The 26,148-nt window shown below is 35.6% G+C and overlaps 1 protein-coding gene across 1 annotated transcript in view; it reads left to right on the top strand.

Moving 5' to 3' along the window:
- The window catches only part of mdn1 (midasin AAA ATPase 1), a 68,982-nt gene that overhangs the window by 312 nt on the left and 42,522 nt on the right, over positions 1-26,148 (top strand). The window contains exons 2-28 of the mRNA XM_003200703.6: positions 1,961-2,187; positions 4,566-4,790; positions 4,909-5,016; positions 5,102-5,294; positions 5,397-5,606; positions 5,702-5,833; positions 8,000-8,103; positions 9,640-9,754; positions 9,832-10,007; positions 12,263-12,344; positions 12,415-12,510; positions 12,905-13,017; positions 14,779-14,927; positions 14,999-15,059; positions 15,152-15,363; positions 17,398-17,501; positions 17,600-17,744; positions 18,501-18,597; positions 19,026-19,139; positions 19,522-19,669; positions 21,565-21,672; positions 21,791-21,942; positions 22,668-22,846; positions 23,824-24,032; positions 24,191-24,337; positions 24,419-24,560; positions 25,990-26,124. Coding sequence (XP_003200751.2) covers positions 1,961-2,187; positions 4,566-4,790; positions 4,909-5,016; positions 5,102-5,294; positions 5,397-5,606; positions 5,702-5,833; positions 8,000-8,103; positions 9,640-9,754; positions 9,832-10,007; positions 12,263-12,344; positions 12,415-12,510; positions 12,905-13,017; positions 14,779-14,927; positions 14,999-15,059; positions 15,152-15,363; positions 17,398-17,501; positions 17,600-17,744; positions 18,501-18,597; positions 19,026-19,139; positions 19,522-19,669; positions 21,565-21,672; positions 21,791-21,942; positions 22,668-22,846; positions 23,824-24,032; positions 24,191-24,337; positions 24,419-24,560; positions 25,990-26,124 — 3,883 coding nt within the window. The remainder of the gene's footprint in view (positions 1-1,960; positions 2,188-4,565; positions 4,791-4,908; positions 5,017-5,101; positions 5,295-5,396; positions 5,607-5,701; positions 5,834-7,999; positions 8,104-9,639; positions 9,755-9,831; positions 10,008-12,262; positions 12,345-12,414; positions 12,511-12,904; positions 13,018-14,778; positions 14,928-14,998; positions 15,060-15,151; positions 15,364-17,397; positions 17,502-17,599; positions 17,745-18,500; positions 18,598-19,025; positions 19,140-19,521; positions 19,670-21,564; positions 21,673-21,790; positions 21,943-22,667; positions 22,847-23,823; positions 24,033-24,190; positions 24,338-24,418; positions 24,561-25,989; positions 26,125-26,148) is intronic.

Below are 26,148 nucleotides of genomic sequence, written 5' to 3'. Positions count from 1 at the left end.
CCGTTATTAGAGACTTTCATCTGTTAAACAGATGCAGAGCACAACGTGTGTCACACCTCACTGTACCACGTTTCTGTAGTACACATGCTGCTTTGCTGGTTGTTTTAGTACTGAGGTGATGTATAAATTCAATAGTTTTATTAGCAGCTGATGCATTTGAGCATGATGGGTTATTCTGGTGCTGTTGTAACATAGTTTGAGTTTTAAACATTATCAGATTATTGTTTTGACAAATATACAAGAAGAGACTACATATAATAGGACATTAATCAATTTGCTTTCTTCTGTTATATATATATATATATATATATATATATATATATATATATATATATATATATATATATGTGTGTGTGTGTGTATAATAGGTCCATGTTAAGTCCATGTTGGAATATGTATCAAATTCAAAATAATAAAAATTGTATATGTATTCTAGAGCTGCACGATAAAAAAAGAAATTAAACATTGATATGTGTGTATATATATATATATATATATATATATATATATATATATATATATATATTAGTTTTTGATGTAAATTGCGATATAAAAAACAATTTCACTAGGTGAGTTGAATATCTATTTAGAAAGAATCTATCATTTTAGATCAAATTTTAGAGAAATTCAATAAGGAACAATATACCAAATAAATAAACAGTGTTTTATTGTTTTCCGAGGAGTCAAACTGTATTTAGTTATACAGTAATTGAACAATCAAATGTAATATAATACTGCATAGTCTTTGTTTTACAAACCATTCATTAAAATTAATCATTGTTCATTTGTCAGAGTTACAGATTTTTTTTAGGATTGCTTTTAAATCCCTCACATAGACACAGGCCTCAAAAACATGTGAAATGAAAAATTATAATTCAGACTCAACGTTGCGTATACTCTTGATGTGGCTATTACAAATGATCACATTGCGACATCGATGCTAAAAAAATATATTGTGCAGCCCTAGACTCAATATTGCATATGTTTGTGATGTCACTATAGTGAGTGATCACATTGTAATATCTATGCTGAAACGATATATTGTGCAGCCCTAGACTTCACAATGCATATCTTTGCAATATCAATATTGCAAATAATCACATTGCGGTATCGATGCTGAAACAATATATTATGCAGACCCAATGTATGACAATGTCTTAAAAGATTCCAACAAAATGAACATAACTTTGCAATGTGACTATTGTGGATGCACACATTGCGATATCAATACTGAAACGATATATTACGTAACCTTAGACTCAATGTTGCAAGTCTTTGCGATGTCAATATTGCGAAAGCGCACATTGCAATATAATAATGTGAAACGATATATTGTGCAGCCCTAATGTATGGCAATTTTTTAAAAGATTCCAACAAAATGAGATTCTTTTGCTCAGACTTGCTTAGACTTTCTAGTAGGACTTTGATTATTAATGGGATAAAATATTTTAGGATTTTAAAATTCCTTGTCATGTGATTATTAGTACCAACCACTGAGCCACTGTGCAGCCCAACATCATTTTTAGTTATCATTTAAAAATAGAAGCCTATAAATGAACAAGAATTAAAAATAAATTAGTAAATTTTTTGTGTGTATTCATTCAGAAGGGTGTTTTTATTTGTTGGATTCCGATAGAGTCCTTCATGTTTTCATGTTATTATAATGTGTTAATGGTAACACTTTATTTTGATGGTCCATTTGAATATTACTTGACTGTTTGCGTAATATCTGTTGATACTGCTCCTTCAACAGACATTTAACTGACTATAAGAAAGTTTGCAATTACATGTCAACTTACACTAACCCTAACCCCAACCTAACAATCTACTTATAATCTAATGAGAATCAGTGGACATGTAGATTCAATGTAATTTAATTCAACAAATGGACCATCAAAATAAAGTGTGACCAGATTTATTTATGTACTGTTTTGACTGTGACAAATCTTTCTGCTTGTAGATATGGAGTCAGCAGGACAGGCAGTGCATTTTGGAATGTCTTGCACAGCTCTTGTTGGAAAAGGAATACACTCTCCTCATCGCTCGTCACTTACGACCACTGATCCTGGACCTGTTGGAGAGAAATGCTGAAAGGATCAAAGCAGACATCAGGTTGAATCACGACCTCCATGAGCGCCTGTGTGTGGCTCTAAGCAAACTTCTCAACATCAGTCCAGATGCTCAAGTGTAAGTCATCATTCAGACTCACGCGTGAATCTGTTTCTGTAGAGTATTTAGATTTGTTTTATTGCTATTGTTATAAATATTAAATTGGCTGATTATTATCTGTTTAGAAACATTTACTCTTCAGCAACATTTTAATGTATGTTGAACTCTTACACTTCTGTAAATTATGGTAAAGACAACAACATTGAACTATGTATGCAGAACCAAACTAAACAAATAGATGTTGATGTATTTAAACATGTATCAGTTATCTCTTTAATTAGTGTATTTACAACAAGAAACAACAGGAAATTAGGCACATATTGTCTCATTACCAAAATAAGAACAGTTTAAACTAGAAATAAATGAGCTGCATACTGAAATATCTCAACCTGCACCTGTTTACATTTTAAACTACAATGCTGAAGCACAAAGAAGTTTAATAATGATTGCTTGGACCAGAAGTCTTTGATGCTGTAATCTTAAAAATAGTGAATACTAGCTTTGCTTTCGATCATTGCTATGGTTACCAAGTGTATCACACATGTGACTTTTTATAGTGATGTAATTCAAATTGGATAACTTTTGTCTTTTGTGCCTATATCCTACTTTGGTCAAAAATGATGCTTAGCTTTGCTCAATATGACAGAACATTGGAGAGGCTACCATGTGTATTATAGCCACCTTGATGAATAAAGGTGAACTGAACCTATTAAGTCAATTATTTTGTGGAGGAAATAATTTAATTGCATTATTACAAACATTGGGTCGCTAGTGACCCTATATGCTTTTTACAAAAAATAAAATAAGTGAAGTTGTACAAACTTTAAGAGGATTTTAAGAGGAGCATGTGATATGATTGATTGTGGCTGGCCTCTCATCTGTAGTCAGCAGTAGTCCAATCAGATTGATTCAAGCTTACAATAAATTGGCAGATTTTGCCCTACTACCTTATCTTCGTTTTGGAAGAATCCCTCTTCCACCCCATCTCCTCTTTTTCCTCCTTTACCAAGGGGAGCTCTCAAAACCTACTTGATCTCGAACCTCTTTATATGCTTATTGACCCCTGGGGCAGCATAACAAACCTGCTAATTGTATCAAGCAATATCTAATGCGAACTCTTGAAATAATAGTTTAAGGAGTACTGAGAAGGATAATTTCTAACTTTAAAGAATGAAAAGGGTAAGGATTTAAAACCTGGTTTGCTAAAGACGACAAGTATCCCAGCAGGCATAGGAAGTCAACATGACGTCAGATTAACGTATCTTTATGTTGTGGGACGTTGCATTTTGGAATTGAAAATCAGGTTGACATCAGGTCGACGTCAGAGTCCAATGTTGGACAGTTGATACAGCTTGACGTTGTGTGGACATTACCACTATGACATCTATCAGATGTTGCATTTTGGTTGCCATACCTGACGAATATACAGTTGAATTCAGAATTAATTGCTACTCTTTGAATTTTTGTATATTTTAAATATTTCCCAAATGATGTTTAACAGAGCAAGGAAATTTTCACAGTATGTCTTAATATTTTTTTTCTTCTTGAGATAGTCTTAGAGATAGTCTTAAATAGTCTAGAATAAAAACTGTTTTTAATGTTTTAATAACCATTTTGTGGACAAAATTAATAGACCCTTTAGGCTATTTTTTCCCAATTGTCTACAAAACAAACCATCATTCTACAATAACTTGCCTAATTGCCCTAACCTGCCCCGTTAACCTAATTAACCTAGTTAGGCCTCTAAATGTTACTTTAAGCTATATAGAAGTGCCTTGAAAAATATCTAGTAAAATATTATTTACTGTCATCATGGCAAAAATAAAATAATTCAGTTATTAGACATGAATTATTAAAACTATGATGTGTAGAAATGTGTTGAAATCTTCTCTCCATTAAACAGAATTTTTGGAAAATTCTGACATCACAACCTAAATCTAACCTAATAATATTGTCCTATGACATTGTGTGCCTGCTGGGTTGTGTTTAAGGGTTAACTGAGTCTGAATATCAAGCGAAAGTTACTATTTATTAAAAATGCTAATTTCGAGATCATGCGAGATTCATAAACTAAAAAGGCAGTGTACATGTGTAACAGTAAGTCTTAACCTAAATTTCTGAGAGGAATAGAGAAATAAAAAGGTTTTTATTTTTATTTTCTTTTTATACAATAAGGTAATATTGAGTCAGAAATCTTGCCACTTTTGAATTTAGCTTGTAACTCCTCATTGGCTTACTTAGTCACAGGTCTCAGCATTAAGTACTACAAGATGTGAACTGAACTGAGAGTAAATTCTGAATATGCATTTTTTTTAAAGGTCATTAAATTAAATTAATCAAAATGTGTGGGAACACTGACGCAGCTGATGACCAAGTTTTATTTGTTTACATTTCAGGTTTGCAGCGAGGTATTTCAGCAGCTCTCCTCCAGTATTTCAGAGGCTCTTCTTTACCAGTGAAGAGGCTGCATCCATCCAGTATGGACCCAGACGGATGAAACTACGGGACCTGATGGGGGCCACTCTCCGCTTCCTCCAAAGCGATTGTGAGAAGTTTCGTGTCCTGTGGGACTGGAGTGCCTGTGTTTCACAGCTTCTCACTAGCGACGTCATGGTTAGAAGGTATTGCCAATGAGAAGATCAGACTCGTCTCTAACAAATCCAGAAAACCACTTGAATTTTTCAGAATATCATCACTCTTTGTCTTGGCCTAATCAATGTTTTCTTTCTATTTGTTAAGCTATACTGCCCAGTGCCTTGCCCTGGTGTCCCACATGACAGATAACCAGAAAACAATATTTTTGCGGAAGGTTCTTTCCAGTGAAGAGATTCTGCATCTGAAAATGAAGTATGTTTGCCAAGCTTTTATTTTATGATGATTTTTCTATATTTGCAGAAATAACTCAGCGTGAACTAACATGATATTTTTATAGGTCACTTGAGGAGGTACAGCAGCTGGAAGTAGAAAAGGCGCTAGTTTTGGCCAATCAGGGCTCAGCAATATGGCGGAAAGAGAGGGTAAAGAAGGTCACCTCTGGTCAGGTGGTGACAGAAGACCTAACAAAGAGTGTTACTGTGGTATGTGGGGTGATTCTACCTAGACGGACTCCTCGACAAGATGAACAGGCAAGACGATCATATAAAAAGTCAATATTAAGTTAGTGGCATTCTGGGTGTTTTGGGAAGAATTATTGTGTTTTTTAATGTAAATTTGTGTTTCATTGATAGAAATGCTTGAGGAATTTGGTGTTGGTGGATTCAACCTGTCAAAATCTACGGCGACTTGCTATGGCAGTTGCATCCCAGAAGCCCATTCTTTTAGAAGGGCCTATTGGATGTGGGAAAACTGCTCTGGTTGAATACCTAGCTGCTGTCACTGGGCACGTTAAAGCCCCTGACATCCTTAAAGTTCAGCTTGGAGATCAGACCGACAGTAAGGTGAGATTTTACATTGACTTCACTTTGCTGCTTCTAGTCTTACCATATTTTATCTGCTGTTAAAGACATTTCTATTACTCTTCTGTCTTCTGTAGATGTTGCTGGGTATGTACCGCTGCACAGATGTTCCTGGAAAGTTTGTGTGGCAGCCAGGTTCTTTGACCCAGGCCGTCTCAAAAGGTTACTGGATTCTGCTGGAGGACATTGATCATGCTCCTTTGGATGTGGTAAGTGCCAAATGTATAAACGCACTAAAGATATTTAAAAAATCCCTAACCCTTTCTTAGTTTCTTAGTCTTTAATATTGATTGTATGTGTGGGTGAAGACTTTTTATAACTGGGTTACAGGAGCTTTATATTATGTAGAGTTCTGTGTTTACAAGTTATGTAGGAATTGCACAATTCTCAATATAATATTGAACTCTTCAAGTACGACATCCATGGTTCAATACACGCTTGTGAATTTTTTTTTTTTTAGTTTTACGTTTAAAATTTATTTATTTACTTTTTTTTCTCTCTGAATTGACTGTTTGTGTGTTTCTGTAGGTCTATTAGCTGAGTAAATATTCAATCACTGTGCTCTAATGGCTCGTTTCCACTGACTGGTACAGTACGGTACAGTTCGGGTCGGTACGGGTCACCTTTATAAGGCTTGCATTTCCACTTCCAAGGGTACCCTTTTGGTGGGAGTGGTGTATGACAAAGTTTCAGTCGACGTCATTTTCACTCGAGAAAATGTCTACAATAAAGCTGAACAGGTCGTTCACATATCATATGAAAAGCACTTCTCACAAAACAGATGCTTTACACATAAATACTTGTGTATAAATGTTTATTTCTAACTTTTCTAACTGCAGATCAATCACATTGCGAAATAGCCTACTGTAACGTCTATAATTATACTAAATAAATAAATAAATGAACATATATGAACACATAAAGACCCTTACAGTCTCCAAAAGTTACCAACTACAGAAGAACTTCACAAAGCAGACATTTCGTTGTTAATTAGGCTCAAAACAACACAAAGTTTAGCCTACAGTCAGTGAAAACCTCTCATCTGTGTCTGTAATCTTCAGCAGCACATGAAGCCTCTGTTAGAGAGTCATTCCATCATTTCCAGTTCATATTAGTCCAAAAGGTGATAATAAAGATTAAAACAAGGCAGTTTGTTCACGTTTGCTGAAGAAATAACGTGCTCCTTTTGCCAATTGGCTTCGCCTTTTTTCCCGCGCTCCACTCTCGCGTTTGTCCTTTTCTTTCTGAATGTGTCACTGTCGCGTTTGTCAGCTTCTCTCAGGATCGGGTTTCCAAAGCTTGTCAATAATCAAGTGCATGTTATTATTATCAGATCAAGAAGTTTGTTATTTCAGATAGAGCTCGCGGCGAGCGCAAGAAAGAAAGCGAAACCACTCGGGCTTCAGACTGGCTCGTTAAAAACTACGCAGCACAGGGTGAATCTGCTCTTCTCCATGGCTTTGTGGCTGTTTATCATGACGACGACAGGGTTTATTTGCAGCATCGACCATGGCTGCATATGTATTTATAATTCCGCTGTAATCTCTCGCTGTGTATTTCAAACATGGCCGGTCCTTTGTTTACATTCTGGCTTGTTGAGTCTACGAATGACGTATCCCTGTAATCCAATAGCGTTCAGCTGTGCGTGTAGCTCCACCTTTTGGGACCCTTTCTGCAGTTTGGGAAAAAGTGGTATGGTACAGTTTGGTTCGGTACGCCTTTTGACAGTGGAAACAGCCATAAAAGCGTACCGAACCAAACCGTACCGTACCGTACCACTCTGTGAAACCGGGCCATAAAGTTAGGAGGTGCTTAACCATCATTCTACACTTTAACATGATTGGAGATGCAGGTTTTTGTCATCTTATAAAAGCACTTAATCCATGTTACAAACTACCATCAACTTATGTTTATTAACTTCACATGTACTTTTCTTGGCTTTTAAGTAAAATAAAGCAGTATTGCAATAATTTTTTTTTCTTAACCTCTTAATGTTCCTATTGCCTAAGCAAAGAATAACAAAAAACATGTGTGTCAAGCCATCAGAACTGAACCGAACTGAAAACCGTGTTAAAAAAGAACCGTAGCCTAATGATATTGTTGCATCCCTAATGTTATGTGATTTAATGTTAATGTTCAAATTATGCAGGTTTGTTTTGTGTTGCATTAGTTTATACTGTGAATGAAAATAAATCACACTATTTTACAGGAGAATAGGCAGAATTGTAGTTTGTTAGTGACAAAAAAAAACACTGTTTTAATAATTATTATTATTAACTGTTTATATATTCAGACTATTTCTATTAAAATCCCCAAAATATTTTAATTTAATTTTTTAGATCTGTTTAATCACCTTGTTGTTGTCTTTTGTGTAGATATCAGTTCTCCTCCCTCTAATGGAGAACAAGAAATTAACAATTCCAGGACGTGAAGACTGTATTCAGATGTCCCCAGCTTTTCAGTTTTTTGCAACCCGAAGGTAACATCCATTTATGGGACAAAAAACAAAATATTCCAAACTTAAACTTCTTACATACAGTGCATCCAGATAGTATTCATAGCACTTAAATTTTCCACAATTCTTTATGTTACAGCCTTATTCCAAAATGGATTACATTGATTTATTTCCACAAAATTCCTACACACAATACCCCATAATGACAATGTGAAATTTTGCCCATTCCTCTTTGTAGTACCTCTCAAGCCCTATCAGGTTGGATGGGAAGTGATGGTGTACAGCCATTTTTAAATCTCTCCAGAGATGTTAAATAGGATTTAGATCTGGGCTCTGGCTGAGCCGCTCAAGGACATTTACAGAGTTGTTGTGAAGCCACTTCATTGATATTTTGGCAGTGTGCTTTGGGTCATTGTCCTGCTGGAAGATGAACAGGCGCCCCAGTCTGAGGTCAAGAGCACTCCGAAGCAGGTTTTTATTCAGGATGTCTCTGTACATTGCTGCATTTATCTATCCCTCTGTCCTGACGAGTCATGTAGTTCCTGTTGCTGGAAAACATCCTCACAGCATGATGCTGCCACCACCATGCTTCATTTTAGGGATGGTATTAGCCTGGTGATGAGCGGTGCCTGGTTTTCTTCAAATGTAACACCTGGCATTCACTTCAAAGAGTTCAATTTTAGTCTTATCAGACCAGAGAAGTTTGTTTCTTATGGTCTGAGAGTCCTTCAGATGCCTTTTGGCAAGTTCCAGGTGGGGAGTGGCTTCTGTCTGGTCACTCTACCAAACAGGCCTGAATGGTGGATTGCTGCACAGTTGGTTGTCCTTTTTTAAGGTTCTCCTCTCTCCACAGAAGAACGCTGGAGCTCAGACAGAGTGACCATCTGGTTATTGATCACCTCCCAGACTAAGGCCCTTCTCCCCCAATCACTCAGCTTAGATGGCCGGCCAGATCTAGGAAGAGTCTCGGTGGTTCCAAACATCTTCCACTTACGGATGGTGTAGGCCACTGTGCTCATTGCAACTTTTAGAGCAGCAGACATTTTTCTGTAACCTTCCCCAGCCTTGTACTTCAAGACAATGCTGTCTCCAAGGTCTACAGACAATTCCGTTGTCTTCATGCTTGGTTTGTGCTTTGACATGCACTGTCAACCTAGGACCTTTTATAGACAGGTGTATGCCTTTTCAAATCATGTCCAATCAACTGAATTGACCACAGGTGAACTCCAATTAAGCTGCTGAAACATTTCAAGAATGATCAGTAGAAACAGAATGTACCTGAGCTCCATTTTGAGCTTCACGGCAAAGGCTGTAAATAGGTCTGTACATGTGATTTTTCAGCTTTTTTATTTTTTATAAATTTGCAACAATTTCAAAAAATCTTTTTTCTCATTGTCATTATGGGATATTGTGTGTAGGATTTTGTGGAAATAAATTAATTTAATCCATTTTTAAATAAGGCTGTAACATAAAAAAAATGTGGAAAAAGTGAAGCGCCATTAATACTTTCTGGATGCATTGTATATAAATTTACTAATGCTTAAAAATGATTGCTTTCAGAACATTTTACAGTGGAGGAGCCTGGCATCGACCACAGAATACACATGCTGCACTTTTGGACAAATACTGGAGTAAATTGCAGATCAGTAACATGAGCAGAGAGGAACTTACACAGGCAAGCTGCTCATTCACAAAGTAACAGGGTGGTTTAAGTCTTGATGACATTTGACAATAAATATCTTCTCTGTTCAGGTCCTAATAAAGAGGTTCCCTAACTTGGCAGTGGTGGTGGATCGTCTTTTGGACATCTACTGCCAGCTAACGGGAAATAGACATCAGATCAACTCTAGTTCTCAGGGTCCAAGTGCAGCCCAAAGCATATCAGATGACCACATCACATCACTGGAGGGCAGAGGTCTCTCACTAAGGTGACGTATCATCAAAACATTCAGAAATATACTCTAAAATTAACTAATTGGATAATAATAATTTATACTAATAATACAGATGCATGTATTACAAGATTTCAAAACACTTCCAAAACCTTCTCTAAAAAGTTAGAATTGTATTTGTCCAGTTTGTTGATGCCTGTGGCCAGTTACGAATAACTCTGCATGGTAAAATGACACCATAGTCTTGTCAATAAATGATGAATGTCAATTAGGACCTCTGCATGTAACAAACAGTTCAACTAAAGCAGTGGCGGTACAATAAATCCCCGACTCCAGCATTGCATTAGAGCAGAGAGGTGATGTATCAGTCTGTTCATCCATTGTATAGTCGGCCCCTAGGCTGTTCATCAGCTTTCCACTGAACCCCGCTCCAGTCAATGACACATCGATCACCCTGTCCCAGCAGTGGAACCCCAGCCGGAGATGCAGTGTGAGATTCAGGCCAGGGCAAATCATTTATGTAACTAGCTTTACATATTGGAGAACACATATTGACAGAGTATCATGCTTGTTGAAGAGGGATTTGGGGGTATTTTTTTTGTTGATTTTGTATTTATTATAAACCCCACATTTGGAGTGACTATTTCAGCAGCATTGTTTTATTATATTATTGTTTCATAAGGTTTACTGTCCCCACTAAAGAGGGATTTAATCTACCATTTTAGTAACTAATATTAAGCAGGATTAGTATTAGGCAGTGTCTATGTTAAATGATCCTCAGGGCAGCCATGCATGTGACCCCATTTAAGGCTCGAGAAGTGTGTCAGATGTGATAGCTGCCCTGTGAGGAGAAGTTCAGTGGTGTGTGGAGACCCTGCTGTTACCAATCAATACACGTTCACTTCCTCCCTCAATCCCCTACTACCATCAGGGCCTTTGCAGAAACCCTGATTGAAAAACATTGCAAGCAGCCGGTCTGCCAATAGTTATCTATTGTATTGGTGAAAGTGATTTTTAAGTGGAAGTTCAGAAATCACTTGAATATTTTTAAACTTGAGCATGCAAAATTAATATTTGACTCTGTGATGCTTCTTCTGTAAGTCACATGGCTTCACAGTAAAGATTTGCAGGTTATACATCTCAGAACTTGAACTTTGAAAAACGCTTAAATCGCATGAGCTTGCATTTCTGCTCTTCCGCATACATATAAAGCAGAGATGCCCAAACTAGGGCCCACCGACCAAAGTTGGCCCATGGAAATCTTTGATTTGGCCCACCATGTCATCTGAGAAGGGAGGGAGAGTTTTGAGGATGGTTTAGAGCAGTGGTTTTCAGACCAAGTGGTATGCGGAGGATATGTCATATGTAGATGCTACATAATTTCAAAATTTATCAGAAATTATTTATCTATGAATATGATGATATATTGCCTATATTTCTGAGGTCTAGGCAACATTTCCAGGTGTTGATGAAATGGCTACTATATGTTAACCTTAAATTTAAGTACAGTTTTTTTTTTTTTTTTAAGAACAGTAACCTCCCATTTTTTACTTTTAAAAGCACATTTTAATTTGATGTTATTTTTAAAATAAGCACAGGACATTGTTCATGTTCAGACTATTTATAATGTTTTAAGTGGCTGACAATAATATTCTTAATAATATGAATTAATCTGCCACATTTTTGAACTGTGCAGATTTGTAGCTGCTTTACTAGGCCTACTACGCTACTGTTTTTTTAATACTGATCATTATGGTGGTACTTGGGAGAGACCCTTTTTTTCTGAGGTGGTGCTTGATGAAAAAAGGTTGAGAACCACTGGTTTAGAGCATTGGTCTCAAACTCAGGTCCTGGAGGGCTGCAGCTTTTCACATTTTTGCTCCAAACCTGAATAAACACAGCTGATCCAACTAATCAAGGTGTTTAAGACTACTGGCACTACTAGATTAGCTATGTTTGATTAGGTTTGAAGTAAAACTGTGCAGAGCTGTGGCCCTCCAGGAATTGAGTTTAAGACCTATGGTTTAGAGGTCTACATTAAATTAGAATCTCTAATTTTGGAAAAAATGTTTGTTTGTATGTTTGTTTGTTTTATAACAAGCTACAAAAAAAACTGAAATGTAAAGTTTCAATAAAATGTCAGATAAAATTTTTTAATGTACTGACTGTACTGACTGATTTTTTTTACGTTTATGTATTGTGATGTATTGTAATATTGGTTTGGTACTTGCATGGAGGTGAAACAGGTTCACTTATTTATTAAATTATTCTTTTTTTTAACAAATGAACAGGGATTTGCTGAAATGGTGTGAAAGGATCTGCCTAAATTTTGAAAGCTCTTGTGCTTCCACAGCACAGAATGTGTTTCAAGAGGTAAGTTCATCATTAATAATTGAATTATTATTTCTAATAAGATGCTATTAAGTTTTTGTTTCTTCTTTAGGCTCTGGACTGCTTTACTGCCATGCTTTCCAAATCTGAGAGCAGACTCAAGATGGCAGAGATCATCGGCAGCAGGCTTAACATATCCAAAGAGAAGGTGCACTAATGTGTTATTAATGACTTAATGAATGTGTTATTAATAATTACTCATTAATGACTGAAAATATTGGACGGCCAATGAAAATAACTTTTAGATTTACAACTTCTTTTTTATTTATTTTTAAAAAAAAAATTAGTGTACATTTATGGCCTTAGGTCTAGGTCTAGAGAAAAATATTTAAAATCTTGGAAAGGTCATAAAGTTCTGTTAGTCATATATATTTTCTTCTGCTTTTGTTCTGCTCTGAAATATCTCATTGCTTGACTCTAACAAGTCATGGAAATTAATTATTCAAAAGTGTGCAGAATTACAGTACAGCTTATTTTATATAGAGACATATTTCATTTTATAATCCATAACCTGCTCTAAAATAGACAATGTGACATTTCAGGCGCAGCACTTTTGCCAGATGTACCTGCCTGCAATCACAGTGACGGAGTTGGAAGTGACGGTGGGTCGTGCGATGTTACTCCGCAAGCAGAGTGATGCGGTGCGGCTGAGCATGTAAGACTGCATTATTTACTGCATAACCCTAGCCGTTCTCTCCCTGACTGTCAATCTGCTTGGTTACAAATGCTGCAACTGTCCTGCCATTGACCCCTGTGTTGAAGGCTTCCCACTGAGAAATAGAGTCAACAAGAAATTGATTGGTAACAGTGCTATTTAAGACCAGGAACACAATGGCCTTGAGCAAACCACAGGAAAATGTAGCAGGATTCCTTCACTGGTTGTGATGCCTGTGAACTCTTTGACCAACAGTTTATGTTTAACTTGCGATCAAATTTAACGTAGAACTTGCAAAAATGGACTTGAGGCAATATCTCCGTAACACATTCACCGATTCACACCAAACTTGGTGTGTGTTATAACAACTAGGGTCTAAGGTTAATTGCGGAGTTTCGGCGCACTGCCCCCTAGTGGTCCGGAGATACAAAAATCTTGCTTTTTGGCTTTTAACGTCTCAACCTTTTCTTCCGAAATCATAAAACTGGTCTCTTTACATCCGGCAGAGCATGCCGAGTCGAATGATGTCTGATTTTCACAGGTCAGCCATTTTGGGCGTCGCCTATTTGCATTTTTGGCCAAAAATGCTATATTTTACCAACACATTCACATACTATTACAAAACATGGTATGCATCTTCAACCCCATGCCCTGAAAGTACTCAAAAACTTCTGGAGCAGCGCCACCTTTTGGCCAAAAGTGCTTGGCCCCTTAATTGCTGCTTGCAGCTATATTTGTTATTGTTATTATTATTATTAATATTATTATTATTATTATAAATATTTATTAACAGTTGAGTAGTTTTTTCAGGGTCCTACGAAGAATAGCAAAATCCAAAAATCTGCATTTATCTAAAATAAAATGGTTTTGTTACAATAATATACACTAAACCATTCAAAAACTTGAAGTCATTATCTCTCTTATTTTGGTAATAAAATTGTTTAATACTTGTATTTGGCAAGGATGTGATGATATTCATATAGTCACAAAATATTTTTATTTCATATAAATACTGTTCATCAAAGAAAACTGAAAAAAATATACTCCATTATATTCAACATGATCAAAAAAACATTTTTAAGTAGCTAATGAAAATATTAGAAAAAATCTGAAGGATGATGTGTCTGTGGTAATGTTGCAAACAAAATCACCAGAATAAATAGCATTTTACAGAAATTTGTAGTTATTTTAAATAGTAACTATTGCAGTCTTGATGAGAGGAAAAGACTTAAAAATAATTTACTGTTCTGACTTTTTTTTTTTACTGTTGTAGTGTAAGTTTTACATAAAATTAATATAAAAATGAAAAGAAAAAAATAGCTGGAGTATAAAAATGGCTTGCATTAATTAAATAATTAATGAACTAATGAAGCCTAAAAAATAAATAATGTAAAACTGTCAGAATTACAATAAAAGCAAAACATAAATAATTGTAAAAGGTAGTTCAAAATACTAATAATATCGTTAATAATGGTGTATAACACTTTAGGTGTAAGGTAGTTCAAAATACTAATAATAACATTAATAATGGTGTACAACAGAAAAGTTATATGAATATGTAAGTACTTTTATGGATTGTGATGTAAGTGCTATTATCTGCATGTCTTCTAGTTGTATTTAGCAGATTAGTGCTGGGCAGTACTATCACTTTTTTTCCCTTTTTTTTTTTTGATGAGACAAGCAATCAAGCATTTCCTGTATAGTAAGTCATGCTATATTTACACTGGTCATAGCCAACATGTATTTGTGTTTACTTCATAGAGACAGACAAACATTCGCCGCCACTCGTCCATCCTCTGTCCTCCTGGAGCAGCTCTCAGTGTGTGTGACTAAAGGAGAGCCTATCCTGTTGGTTGGGGAGACAGGCACAGGAAAGACCTCCACCGTCCAGTACCTGGCAGGACTGACAGGTAACACCTGAACTACACAGAGCTTATACATTTAACACTGAACACCACTGCTCACTTCTGTTCTCTTGCAGGACACCGACTCAGAGTGGTCAACATGAACCAGCAGAGTGACACGGCTGACCTACTGGGAGGGTGAGATGACAAGACTAATTTAAGTATTAAAAAGTAGAAAACTCTCTGAGAGCTTAATTTATTCCTGACCTTGATCTCTGTGATAATTGAAGGTATAAACCAGTGGATCATAAGCTCATCCTGTTGCCCCTCCGGGAAGCGTTTGAGGATCTTTTCTCTCAGACATACTCAAGAAAACAGAACCTGACCTTTCTGGGTCACGTCCAAACCTGCTTCAGAGGCAAACGCTGGCAGGACCTTCTGAAGCTCATGGACCATGTCTGCAAATCAGCTCTAACTAAGGAACTTCATGATAAACCCAATGGTAAGGTTCAAATGTGTTGTGGTTAGACTTTATTTGACAGTATGTGTACTGTATTGACCTTATTCTTCAATGCAGAAGTGTGCTCGTTTTTGCGATTTGTTTTAAAACTTCTGATTCAGCTGCTTATTGGAGAAATGACTTGAAATTATAAACCGCAGAAAATGATGAAACTACTTGCTCTACAAATAAGTGTTTGCATGACTATACATAAAGGTAGAATAGTGTAATAAGAAAATCAAGAAGCAAAATGAGCTGTTTTTAACCTCTAAAAATGAATGTAAGTGAATGAGAAACAGTGAGTCTCGAGCCAAAAAGACTCAAATGGCTGCGCAGGGAATAAGATGAATAGTATGTAAAGTATTTAACAACATTTATGTTTCTTGTTTCCAACATTATATTAGATTTATTGAACTATGAGTTAAGGTTAGAGACAGGTTTGTTGGTGTGATTAGGTTTAAAGGGATAGTTCACTCACCCTTATAGCCTTAAGTTTCACAAAAGAAGATATTTTGAAAAATGCTGGTTGCTGACTTTTTTTAGTACATTTTTTACTACTATTTGCAAATGTTTTCTTCAATGGAACTCAATGGTTCCAGCAATCAGCATTCTTTATAATATATTGTATCTTCAACATTGGAAAGAAACTTAAATGTGTTTAAAACTGCACGAGAGTGAGTAAATTATGATAGAATTTTCATTTTTGAGTAAAGTTTCCTTTAAAGTGCACATATTTTACCCCTTTTACAAGATGTAAGGTAAGCCTTTGGTGTCTCCAGAATGTGTCTGTAAAGTTTCAGCTCAAAATACCCATCAGATAATTTGTTATAGCCTCCAGAATCTGCCCATTTTGGTGTCTGAATGCATTGTAGCTGTTTTTGTAGCCCATGGCTTTAAATCCAAAAGAGCTGCTTCTCCCCACCTTCTGTTCTGAAAAAGCCTTTTTGAAATGATGAGTCACACACAAATTCTATTTGCACCACACACACTCACACATTAGCGTCCACTGACACCATCCAGATGTGGTGACTGTAGCGGTTAAGAATTACAGTACATACAGATTTTACTGTCTTTTTTACAAACATGCTGTGTTTTAAAAATGTTTTAAACTTAGAAAAATCACAGAGAGATGGAACAGATATTTTAATTCCATTTTATTTGCAAAAAAATGTTCAGTGGACATGTGTATACATGTTATTATAGAAACATGGTGCTTGTTAATCAATTTGGTATGAAGGGAAAAACCACACTCCTACATCATATTGCGGTGGCCTCAAAATCACTGGAATTTATATCCTATTTTAACATCAGGATATTAAAAAAAAAAGTAACTAACTGTGCTTCTATCACGCTAATATGACGGTGGTCACACTATACATACAGACAGTTCTTTTCAAACAGCTTACAAAAGATGATTTTCATCGTAGGTACCCTTTAAGGGTTGGATAATAGGTAGTGATGGAGTCGGGATTGTAATTCTAATGTACGATGTGAAAGTGTCTACGTAAACAACAAATTCATTGCATCTCTTGATTAAGTTAAATATTAATACATAAAATGTGTTCATCAATTTGCTGTGCAAAACATTATATGATGAGGCAATGGGTTAACTATCTCTAATGCACCAGTTATTCTAAAACATATTACAAAAGTGCACTCATTGTCTTCTGTAGTATGAAATAAATACCTTGAAAGTCAATGGGGGCCAGAGAAATATGTGGATAAAGTCAGCATAAAACAGAAGTTGCAGTAGATTTTTCCTCACTGTTGTCATTTATAAACAAGTGAAATGGCTTATTGGGAAAAAAAAAGTAGGATTGTATAGGTGTGCTGTTTGGAAAGGCTGATTTCATGTAAGTGACATGTTGTCCTGTGTTCATACCAGTAAACACTATCAAGACAAAATATGTTGATCAATCATTTCGAGTCCACATAATATTTAACATTTAAAAATGATTGGTGATAAATAATGTTTTTTTTTTGTTTGTTTGTTGAGAATGCATTATTTTTTCACTGTCTTTTTCCTTGTTCTGATAGCTGCCTTGCTGCAGGAGCAGTGGGAGGCTTTGGCTCTCAAACTCAGTCAGACGCAGGAACAGATCCGGGCCTGTGAATCTGCTATGGTCTTTGCGTTTGTGGAAGTAATTGTCACTGCTCTTTCCTCTTTTCTACAACCCTTCCTTTCTTTTCTCTGTTTGTTTATCTCATGCATGTTGTGACTAAATGTGTGTCCACTCAGGGAACATTGGCTCAGGCTGTGAAGAAAGGTGAATGGATCCTGCTGGATGAGATTAATCTGGCTGCTGCAGAGACGCTGGAGTGTCTGAGCGGGTTATTGGAGGGCAGTTCTGGGTCACTGGTGCTACTGGACAGAGGCGATACTGGTGAGTCTGTACAAAGTGTTCATCGGGAATTGTTTTGTCTTTTTATAGAACTGGCTAAATTTCTTTTATGTAAGCATAGGTTATTGTAGGTCATTGTTTCAACGGTATTTGTTGAAGACTAGTTGTTGTAGCTCAGCTAGTTGTCAGTGATTGATTGGCAAACAGTTTGCTAAATTTTTTTTTTTGTGTGTGTGTGTGTTAGTCTCCTGCTCACCAATACTGCAAATATATATGCAATACCACATTGTCCTTCAGAAATCAATAATAATAATAGTAATAATTATAATAATGATTATAATAATATATATAATTATTACTATTATTATTATCATTATCGTTATTATCAATGTATCAAAGTTTAAAGATTGTGTTGCTTATAGTTGTTGAAAAGGATGATTTTTAAGGGTTAAACAATAAAAAAAGTAAAAAAGAACAAAGCTTGTATATAAAAGAAAAATATTTTGCACATAAATGACAGCTATATTTGTATGTTTTACTGACTTTTGAACTGTAGTAGATTATATCCTGATGTACTGTTTCAAGCAAAATAAAAATAAACTGGCATGGCAAATACATTCATTCATTCATTCATTCATTTTCTTTTCGGCTTAGTCCCTTTATTAAGCTGGTGTTGTTTTACGCAGTTGTTTTACATGGCGTATATTTTTTCGCAAAATCAGGCCAAATGTATTTAATGTAAAGTTTTAAACTTCCTGTTTTTGTTTTTTTTAAATATCTGTCATTCTTTTTTTGTAGAGCCTCTTTTTCGTCACTCGGACTTTCGTCTGTTTGCCTGCATGAACCCAGCCACTGATGTAGGCAAGAGGAACCTGCCACTTGGCATTAGAAACAGGTGAGAGGGGCAGAAGCTACTTGTAAAATATCTTTCAGATTTGTTTGCAGATACCAAATGTAATGCATTCTTAAAAAGAGAGTTCACTTAAAGCTTAATATTCTGTCATCATTTACTCATCATTCACTTGTACCCAACCTGTTGGACTTTCGTTCTTCTGCTGAACACAATAGAAGATATTTTGAAGAAAGCTTGAAACATGTAACCATTGACTTCCATAGTAATAGTTTTTTCCTACTATGGTTGTTTTCTGCTTTCTTTAAAATATCATCTTCTGTGTTCAACAGAAGAAAGGTTTGGGACCACTTGAGAGTGAGTAAATAGTTGAATAAATATTTATTTTTTGATGAACTTTCCCTTTAAGTGTTGTGTTCCACTCTTTATGGGAGTGCTGTTCATATAAAATCATGTCCCTATTTGTCTATCAGATTCACAGAGTTGTATGTGGAGGAGCTGGAGAGTGAGAGCGATTTACGAATCTTGGTCTCGGACTACCTCAAAGGCCTTAACCTGTCCAGAGGAATCATCCATGGGATCATCAGGTTTGTGTACAGTTCTTCAGGTCTCCACTGTCATTCATACTACTCTAAACTGGCTCTCCATTTAATTTTTTTATAATTTTGTTTTTAACCATACACACAATTTTTTCCGCCATTTAATAAAAAAAAAATTCAAATGTAGAGACAACAAGCAAACTATTGAATAAATGCTGTAATTGTGTGATCTTGTAAAATTTTTGTTTTCATTTACATCCTTAAAATAAATATCATTTTTACAGTGTGAGAATCACATTTTACTGATAGCACAAGTCACTCTTACTTGACAATGTTGATGATGATGATTTAAATGTGAGCTGACATGGCTTGTTTTCATTTAACAAATGTGTCCATTCTTTTTATAATGTTCTTTCCTGCTTCTCCCCAGTTTTTATTTGGCCGTTCGTAAGGAGGCTAACACTCGTCTAGTGGATGGTACAGGTCATAAGCCACACTATAGTTTGCGTACTTTATGCCGAGCTCTGAAGTTTGTGGCCTCTGATCCCTGCTACAACATCCAAAGATCCCTCTATGAGGTAATATAGCTGTTCTCCTTACAGTTAATGCCTGATTTGTAAATCGAAAGTCTGTATGTTTTCAGTGAAAATGTATTCTATGTAACAGAAAAAAGAATTTGTTTGTGTAAGGAGTTCATGGAGTCTCAGTGCATGGATGTTTCATACTTTTTCTTCAGTATCGCAATTAGTTGTCACTCGCTTCCATCATTATGAATAATTCTGTCTCTGCTACCATGTGTGAGACACTCTTATCAGCTAGATTGATTATAATGAAAGCTAGTTTGTCACGTCACAACACATCGCTCTTGTCTGATGTAGATTGGATATCACTCACTGGCACCATGCTTTCTAAATTGTACTTGACGTCAGGATTCAATGACAACTGCTCGATGGGTCATATTGTACACACTATTGTGAAATGCACACAAACAAAGCATGGCTATTTATTAAGTTCAGAATTTACCCAAAACAGAAAATATGCTGGTAGTTTACTTACCCTAAGACCATCTAATGTATTGGTTGCTTGTTTTCTTTAGTACTTGGTGGTTCACAAAATGCAAGTGAATGGTTACCCAAAAACTCTAACATGTTGAACAAAAGAAATACCTGTGGCTACTGATGATACACTTGAGGTCTTATGAAGCAAAACAATTGGTCTGTGCAAGAAACAAAATCCAGACTTTGAGAGAATTCAATCCAGACTCCATTTCATATTTTAAGAGCACTAATTGTGTGTAAATGATTAAAAGTGTGGATTTACTACTTTGAAAAATGTGTGTCAAACTTGTAGTCTTGTTCGTTTTTTTATGTTCCGAAATGAAACCGAAGATGTTAGTTTTTCTGCATGACGCTGTTGTCATGAAAACCAGTCACCATATGACTTGTTGCCTAATCGGGTGAAACGCTTTACTTTAATAATCGTTTTTTTAGGGGAGGATATCAGTTTTTCTTTATATAGGTTTCCAGAAGAAAATAGTTGATCAAAAAAAGTTTAAGTTTTTAAAGATGATTAAACAGAAATGTACAGTAGCCAACATTTGAAGTGGCTCAAAATGGTCTTAAAACAAGAATAAGTGTTGTTCAATAGTCTTAGAAAATTTTCAATAAAAAAAATGTTTGATCCACTTTAAATGTTGACGTCTGTATGTGTGCTTTTTGTTCCGACCCAGCATAAAACTGTTCTGATTTGTATTAATTTGAAGTTGTTAAGTTGTTAACAAAAGTTGAAACGAAAAAGTTGAACTCCTGCTTTAGCCTGCTCTGTGTTTTGGTCAGTGTGTTGACACATGCACTCCTTTGCTCACGGCAATCCGAGTTTGATTCTCAACTTGACGTCCGATACGAAACCTTCCGCTCTCTCTGGTCCCCAAGCGTTCCTGTCAATACTCTCTACTGTCCTATCCATTAAAGGTGAAAACCCTTAAAAAATAATGATAAAAAAAATTTAAGCATCACTATTCATTTAGCCACTTTTACACTTGTTTTTTTAAAGTATTTTTAAATTGAAAAAGCATTGCATTTTTAAATGGTTGATTTCTAAACGTGCATGCTTATTAAACTCAAGTTTTATTATAACCTATGTTTACTGGACCTGGAACATAAAGATTTGGACCTTTAAATTCATACTTTCTGAACCACTGGTCTAGAGTAGTTTCTGGCACATGAGGAAAGAGTGTTTTCATTTATGTAATTTGCACACAAGCAGTAGTTATTTAAATTTAAGTAAACCTGTTAAAGGCTTCTATTAAATATTGTTTAAAGTATTCTTTCTGTAGCTCATCAGGGCTCTGTACTGGTTTGTCAGGTCTGAGACAGGTCTGAGACAAATAACAAGTGTTTATTTTTACATTGTGCTGTGAAATGAAAATTAAAGCAGAAATGTATATTCATAGAGATGTTATTATCTTTTGCAGGGTTTCTGCTTGAGTTTTCTTACTCAGCTAGATCGCAGCTCTCACCCCATCGTCCAGAAACTGGTGTGTCAGTACATACTAGGAGGAAATGTGAAATGTCTTAGACAGGTAATCAATTCAGAGCTTCAGTAAGACACTTTAATCCATCTTAATGCTAGTTTAAATGAATAGATTGTAGACTAGCATTTGAAGTTTTTTAAAAAATGAACCTGTCCTTCTTCTTCAGCCAATCCCTCAGCCGAAGGACCGCGTGTGTGTTCAGATAGACGAGTACTGGTTGAGTCAGGGCGATAAGGAGCCCGCTGTTGACCCCAGTTACATCCTCACACCCTCCGTCAAGCTCAACCTGAAAGATCTTGCACGGGTGGTGGCCGCCGGGTAGGAAAACCCACCCTGAATATGTCCCCTGTGACGTTCCGTAGATCAATTCTTCTGTCGATACGTATATATGCAGGATCTGTCTGTTCTGTTGTGGGAGGGAGTGTAACCGTTGTAAAGGATGTCATTGGCTTTCCTTTTTTTGGGTTGTGAGGGTGATAGCATCTGATTGGTTCATCTGTTTTTAGTATCATTTATCTGGGGCAGTTATATATGGCATTATTGATTTTGAAAAACAAAATAAATAAATTCTTAGTTGAACATCAGTAATAATGATGACCAAATCGCTGATTTGATTTTTTGAAGGATGTGACATTGAAGTCTGCTGTGCCATAATAGGAATAAATACTTTTTAAATGTATAAATACAACTGTTAAAATAAAAAATAAAAGATTTAACTAAATGTTACGTAATATTTTAAATGATCACAATATTACAGTTTTTACAGTATTTTTGTTAAAATAAATGAGCATGAGCTAATTTTTTCACTGTTCAAAGTCATGACATGGATTTTTACAATTATTTTAATAGTTCTTCAGATTAACTTTTTGTAATATAATAACGTGCCATGTAATGAGATAAAAAAATTCTCTCATTAGATATAGGCAACTTAGATTTTATGTGTATTTTTTTAGTTCCTTAGTAGTTATTCCTTACATGCTAGGAATTATGTTTTCATGTTCCATTATATTTCTTCTTTTTTTGCTTTTGTGTTACATGATTAGCATTCATCCAGTGCTCCTTCAGGGGGAAACGTCTGTTGGAAAGACCAGTCTGATAAAATGGCTTGCAGCTTCCACAGGAAACCAATGTGTGCGAATCAATAATCACGAGCACACAGATATTCAGGAGTACATCGGCTGCTACTCCTCCGATGAGCATGGCAAACTTGTCTTCAAAGAAGGTAAAGAGCCTTTTGTGTGCACATTAAGATGGAATGCATAAGTGTATCAATCTCAAAAGAATCGTGCAAAGAGATGTTTATGTAAATACAGGAATATGATACTAAAAACATGTCATTATAGGTTACATTCAAAATGCAACACTCTCAAATATCTGCTCTGTCTATATTCTTACTAATGGGTTTCCTACACTGAAGTATTTGGAGATCCCTGATCTGCCAGCGATTTTAAAGGGATAGTTCACTCAAAACTGAAAAATTTTTCAGTTACTCAACATTCACTTGTCACAATCTTGTTTGTTGAACAAAAAAGAGGTTATTTTGAAAAATGTTGGAAACCTGTAACCATTGACATTCATGGTATTTGTTTTTTTCTACTATGAATGTCAATGATTACCAGTTTCTAACATTCTTAAAAGTACCCTTTGTGTTCAACAGAAAAAAAGAAACTCATAAAAATTTGTAACTACTCAGGGTGAGTTAATAAAGTATAATCTTGGGTGAACTATCCCTTTAATGCTAGGCCATAATCTCCATAGAAATTGGTACCTTCCCAGTATTACAAATATCCAAATTATCCCCAATGGTTTATAACAAACATGTTCAGTAATGCATACTACTCTTCTTCGGTTTTTGCCATTTTAAATAGTTATTTTGGCATTATTAACATGATTTATTTAATTTTAGAATATTACTATTATTATCAAGAATATGAGTGAATGTGTACATATTACATTGCATTTGAAATTATATTTGATGATTTGACAGTTGTTATTGAGAACTATTCATTTTTAAAACAAGCTGGTCCCATCTTAAAATAAGATTATGGCATTTTGTTACTGAATTGTAGACAGTCAATGCAGTGTCGTATGGCATTGTCTGTCTCTCTCTCTCTCTCTCTCTGTTTATTTAAGTGTTAAATTGACCTTCTGTTTGTGTCAAATTTTCATGTAAACAACATGTATGATTTTTCCCTGAAGGCGTCCTGATCGATGCTATGCGGAAAGGTTACTGGATCATTTTGGATGAACTGAATCTTGCCCCCACTGATGTTCTTGAGGCTCTGAATAGATTACTGGATGACAACCGGGAGCTCTTCGTGGCCGAGACACAGGAAGTGGTCAAAGCCCATCCCAGATTCATGCTCTTTGCCACCCAGAACCCTCCTGGGCTCTATGGGGGCAGAAAGGTCTGTGTGTTTTGCCTTTGTGATCTATTGTACAGTGAAACAATAGTGTGTTTAACTCAATTTTACATAAGCGGATCTGAATACTGTATTTGCCAGTATTGACATCATTAATGATATCTAAATATTAATTAACCCAAGTGTTTTTAATTTTTGTGAAGGTTCTGTCCCGAGCGTTCAGAAACCGTTTTGTGGAGCTGCATTTCAATGAGCTGCCCAGTTCAGAGCTGGAGAACATTCTCCATCAGCGCTGTAGTTTGCCTCCTTCCTACTGCTCCAAACTCATCAAGGTCATGCAGGACCTGCAGGTGTGCAGCTCATTTTGTTGCATCGTCGTACAAGATTTAAGTGTGTGGTTCTGTTTTATAGTTTGGTGGTGTTTGTGTCAGTCTTTACGTAGAGGGTCCAGTGTGTTTGCTGGGAAACATGGGTACATTACTCTGAGAGACCTGTTCCGCTGGGCTGAACGCTATAGGCTGGAGGAGCAGAGTGAATCCTCGCGTGATTGGCTGCAGCATCTGGCTGATGACGGTAACATGCGATGTCAAACTTTTGACTCGTGGAGTAGAATGTTTAAATTCCAAGCTCATATAGCTCATATAAGATCAGTTTTTCATATTATTTCTTATTTTTAAATTGTATTATTTTTATTTAAGTAGTTAAAATTAATTTATGGTTTTAATTTTAATTATCTATAATAATCCAGTACAGTATTGTATAATGTTACAAAACAATAATATTGCAAAAAATGTTTTGTGCAATAAGTGCATTTAAAAGAAGAGTAAAATAAATAAGTAATAATAGTATTAAAGAAGAAAAATGTCTAAATTCCATTGTAAATTCAGAATATGCAGCATTTTTACTTTTTTATATATATATTTAATGCCACTAGGGTTTTTATTGTCGCTTTATTTTTTATTTATTTATTTTTGTAATTTTTTTAGGAGCTTTTCACTTTTTTTTTTTAATTGGAAAGGACAGTAGAGGTTGCAGACAGGAAAGTATTGAGAGCAGAGAGAGGGGAAGGGTTAGCAAAGGACCTCGAGCCGGGAATCGAACTCGGGTTGCCTTGAGCACCATGGTGCTATATGTCAGTGCACTTAACCACTAGGCTATTGGCGCTGACAAGCATTTTTACTTTTATCCTAGGTTTTTTATTTATATGCACACGCAGAACAAGAAGAAACATTGGCTTGTACTATAAATATAAATAAATAAATAAAAAGAAAAGAGACAAAAAAAAAACAGTCACAAAACATACAGTCAAAACTAAAGAGGGTATGTAACTTCTACCTCAGAGGAATCACTGGGTTGCTCTTGAGATATAGATTTGTCAAATCAAATTGACCCCATGTAGCCAAATATTTTCTTATAGAGCTAGTCCTTAAAAACATCTTCATCCGAATAACAGATATCATATCAGATATCCAGTTTTGGATTGAGGCGGGTAAAGGTGAATTCCAATTATTAAGCGCTAGTCTTTAGCCACCACCATGCCTTGCATTAAAGACTCTTGCATTGTTCGAGGGAGAGAAGGTGTGTTTTGTGAGAAGTATGGCTTAATAAAAAATTCTAAATTAGGAATTTTACACTTCACAAAATGGCTGATTTGCAAATTAGGGGGGAAAAAGTGTATGGGGGAGATCAAATTATTTTTCTTAAACCCAAACATAATAAGTTTTATCTGTCTATGCCGGTAAGAATGAATGATTCTGACAGATCTGTGCTTATTATTATTCTTAACAGGAAATAATTATGAAAAAACATATTGTTTAAATTTTTTTTTTGAATAGAAAGAATGCTGATTTGCAATAGAAATCTTTGGTAGCAAAGTAATAATAGAGGATTTAATGCATTCATGCTAAATAAAAATAAATAAATGTACTGTGACTGTAATTATTATATACATTATTAACTATAATCCTTCATTATTTAATAATCCCTGTGTTCACTCTTTCAGGATACATGCTGTTGGCCGGCCGCGTCAGGAAGCCGGAGGAGGCAGTGACCATCCAAAACATTCTGGAGAAACATTTCAAAAAGACAGTGAACCCAGATGCTCTTTTCTCTGAAGGCCAGGTCACCTCGCAGTTCAGTGAGTTTTCAAGCACAAACACAT

This window comes from Danio rerio, chromosome 20 (genome assembly GCF_049306965.1).
Source record: "Danio rerio strain Tuebingen ecotype United States chromosome 20, GRCz12tu, whole genome shotgun sequence".
NCBI lineage: Eukaryota > Metazoa > Chordata > Actinopteri > Cypriniformes > Danionidae > Danio > Danio rerio.
Note: the sequence above shows the minus strand (reverse complement) of the source record. Positions and strands in the feature narration are given on the sequence as shown.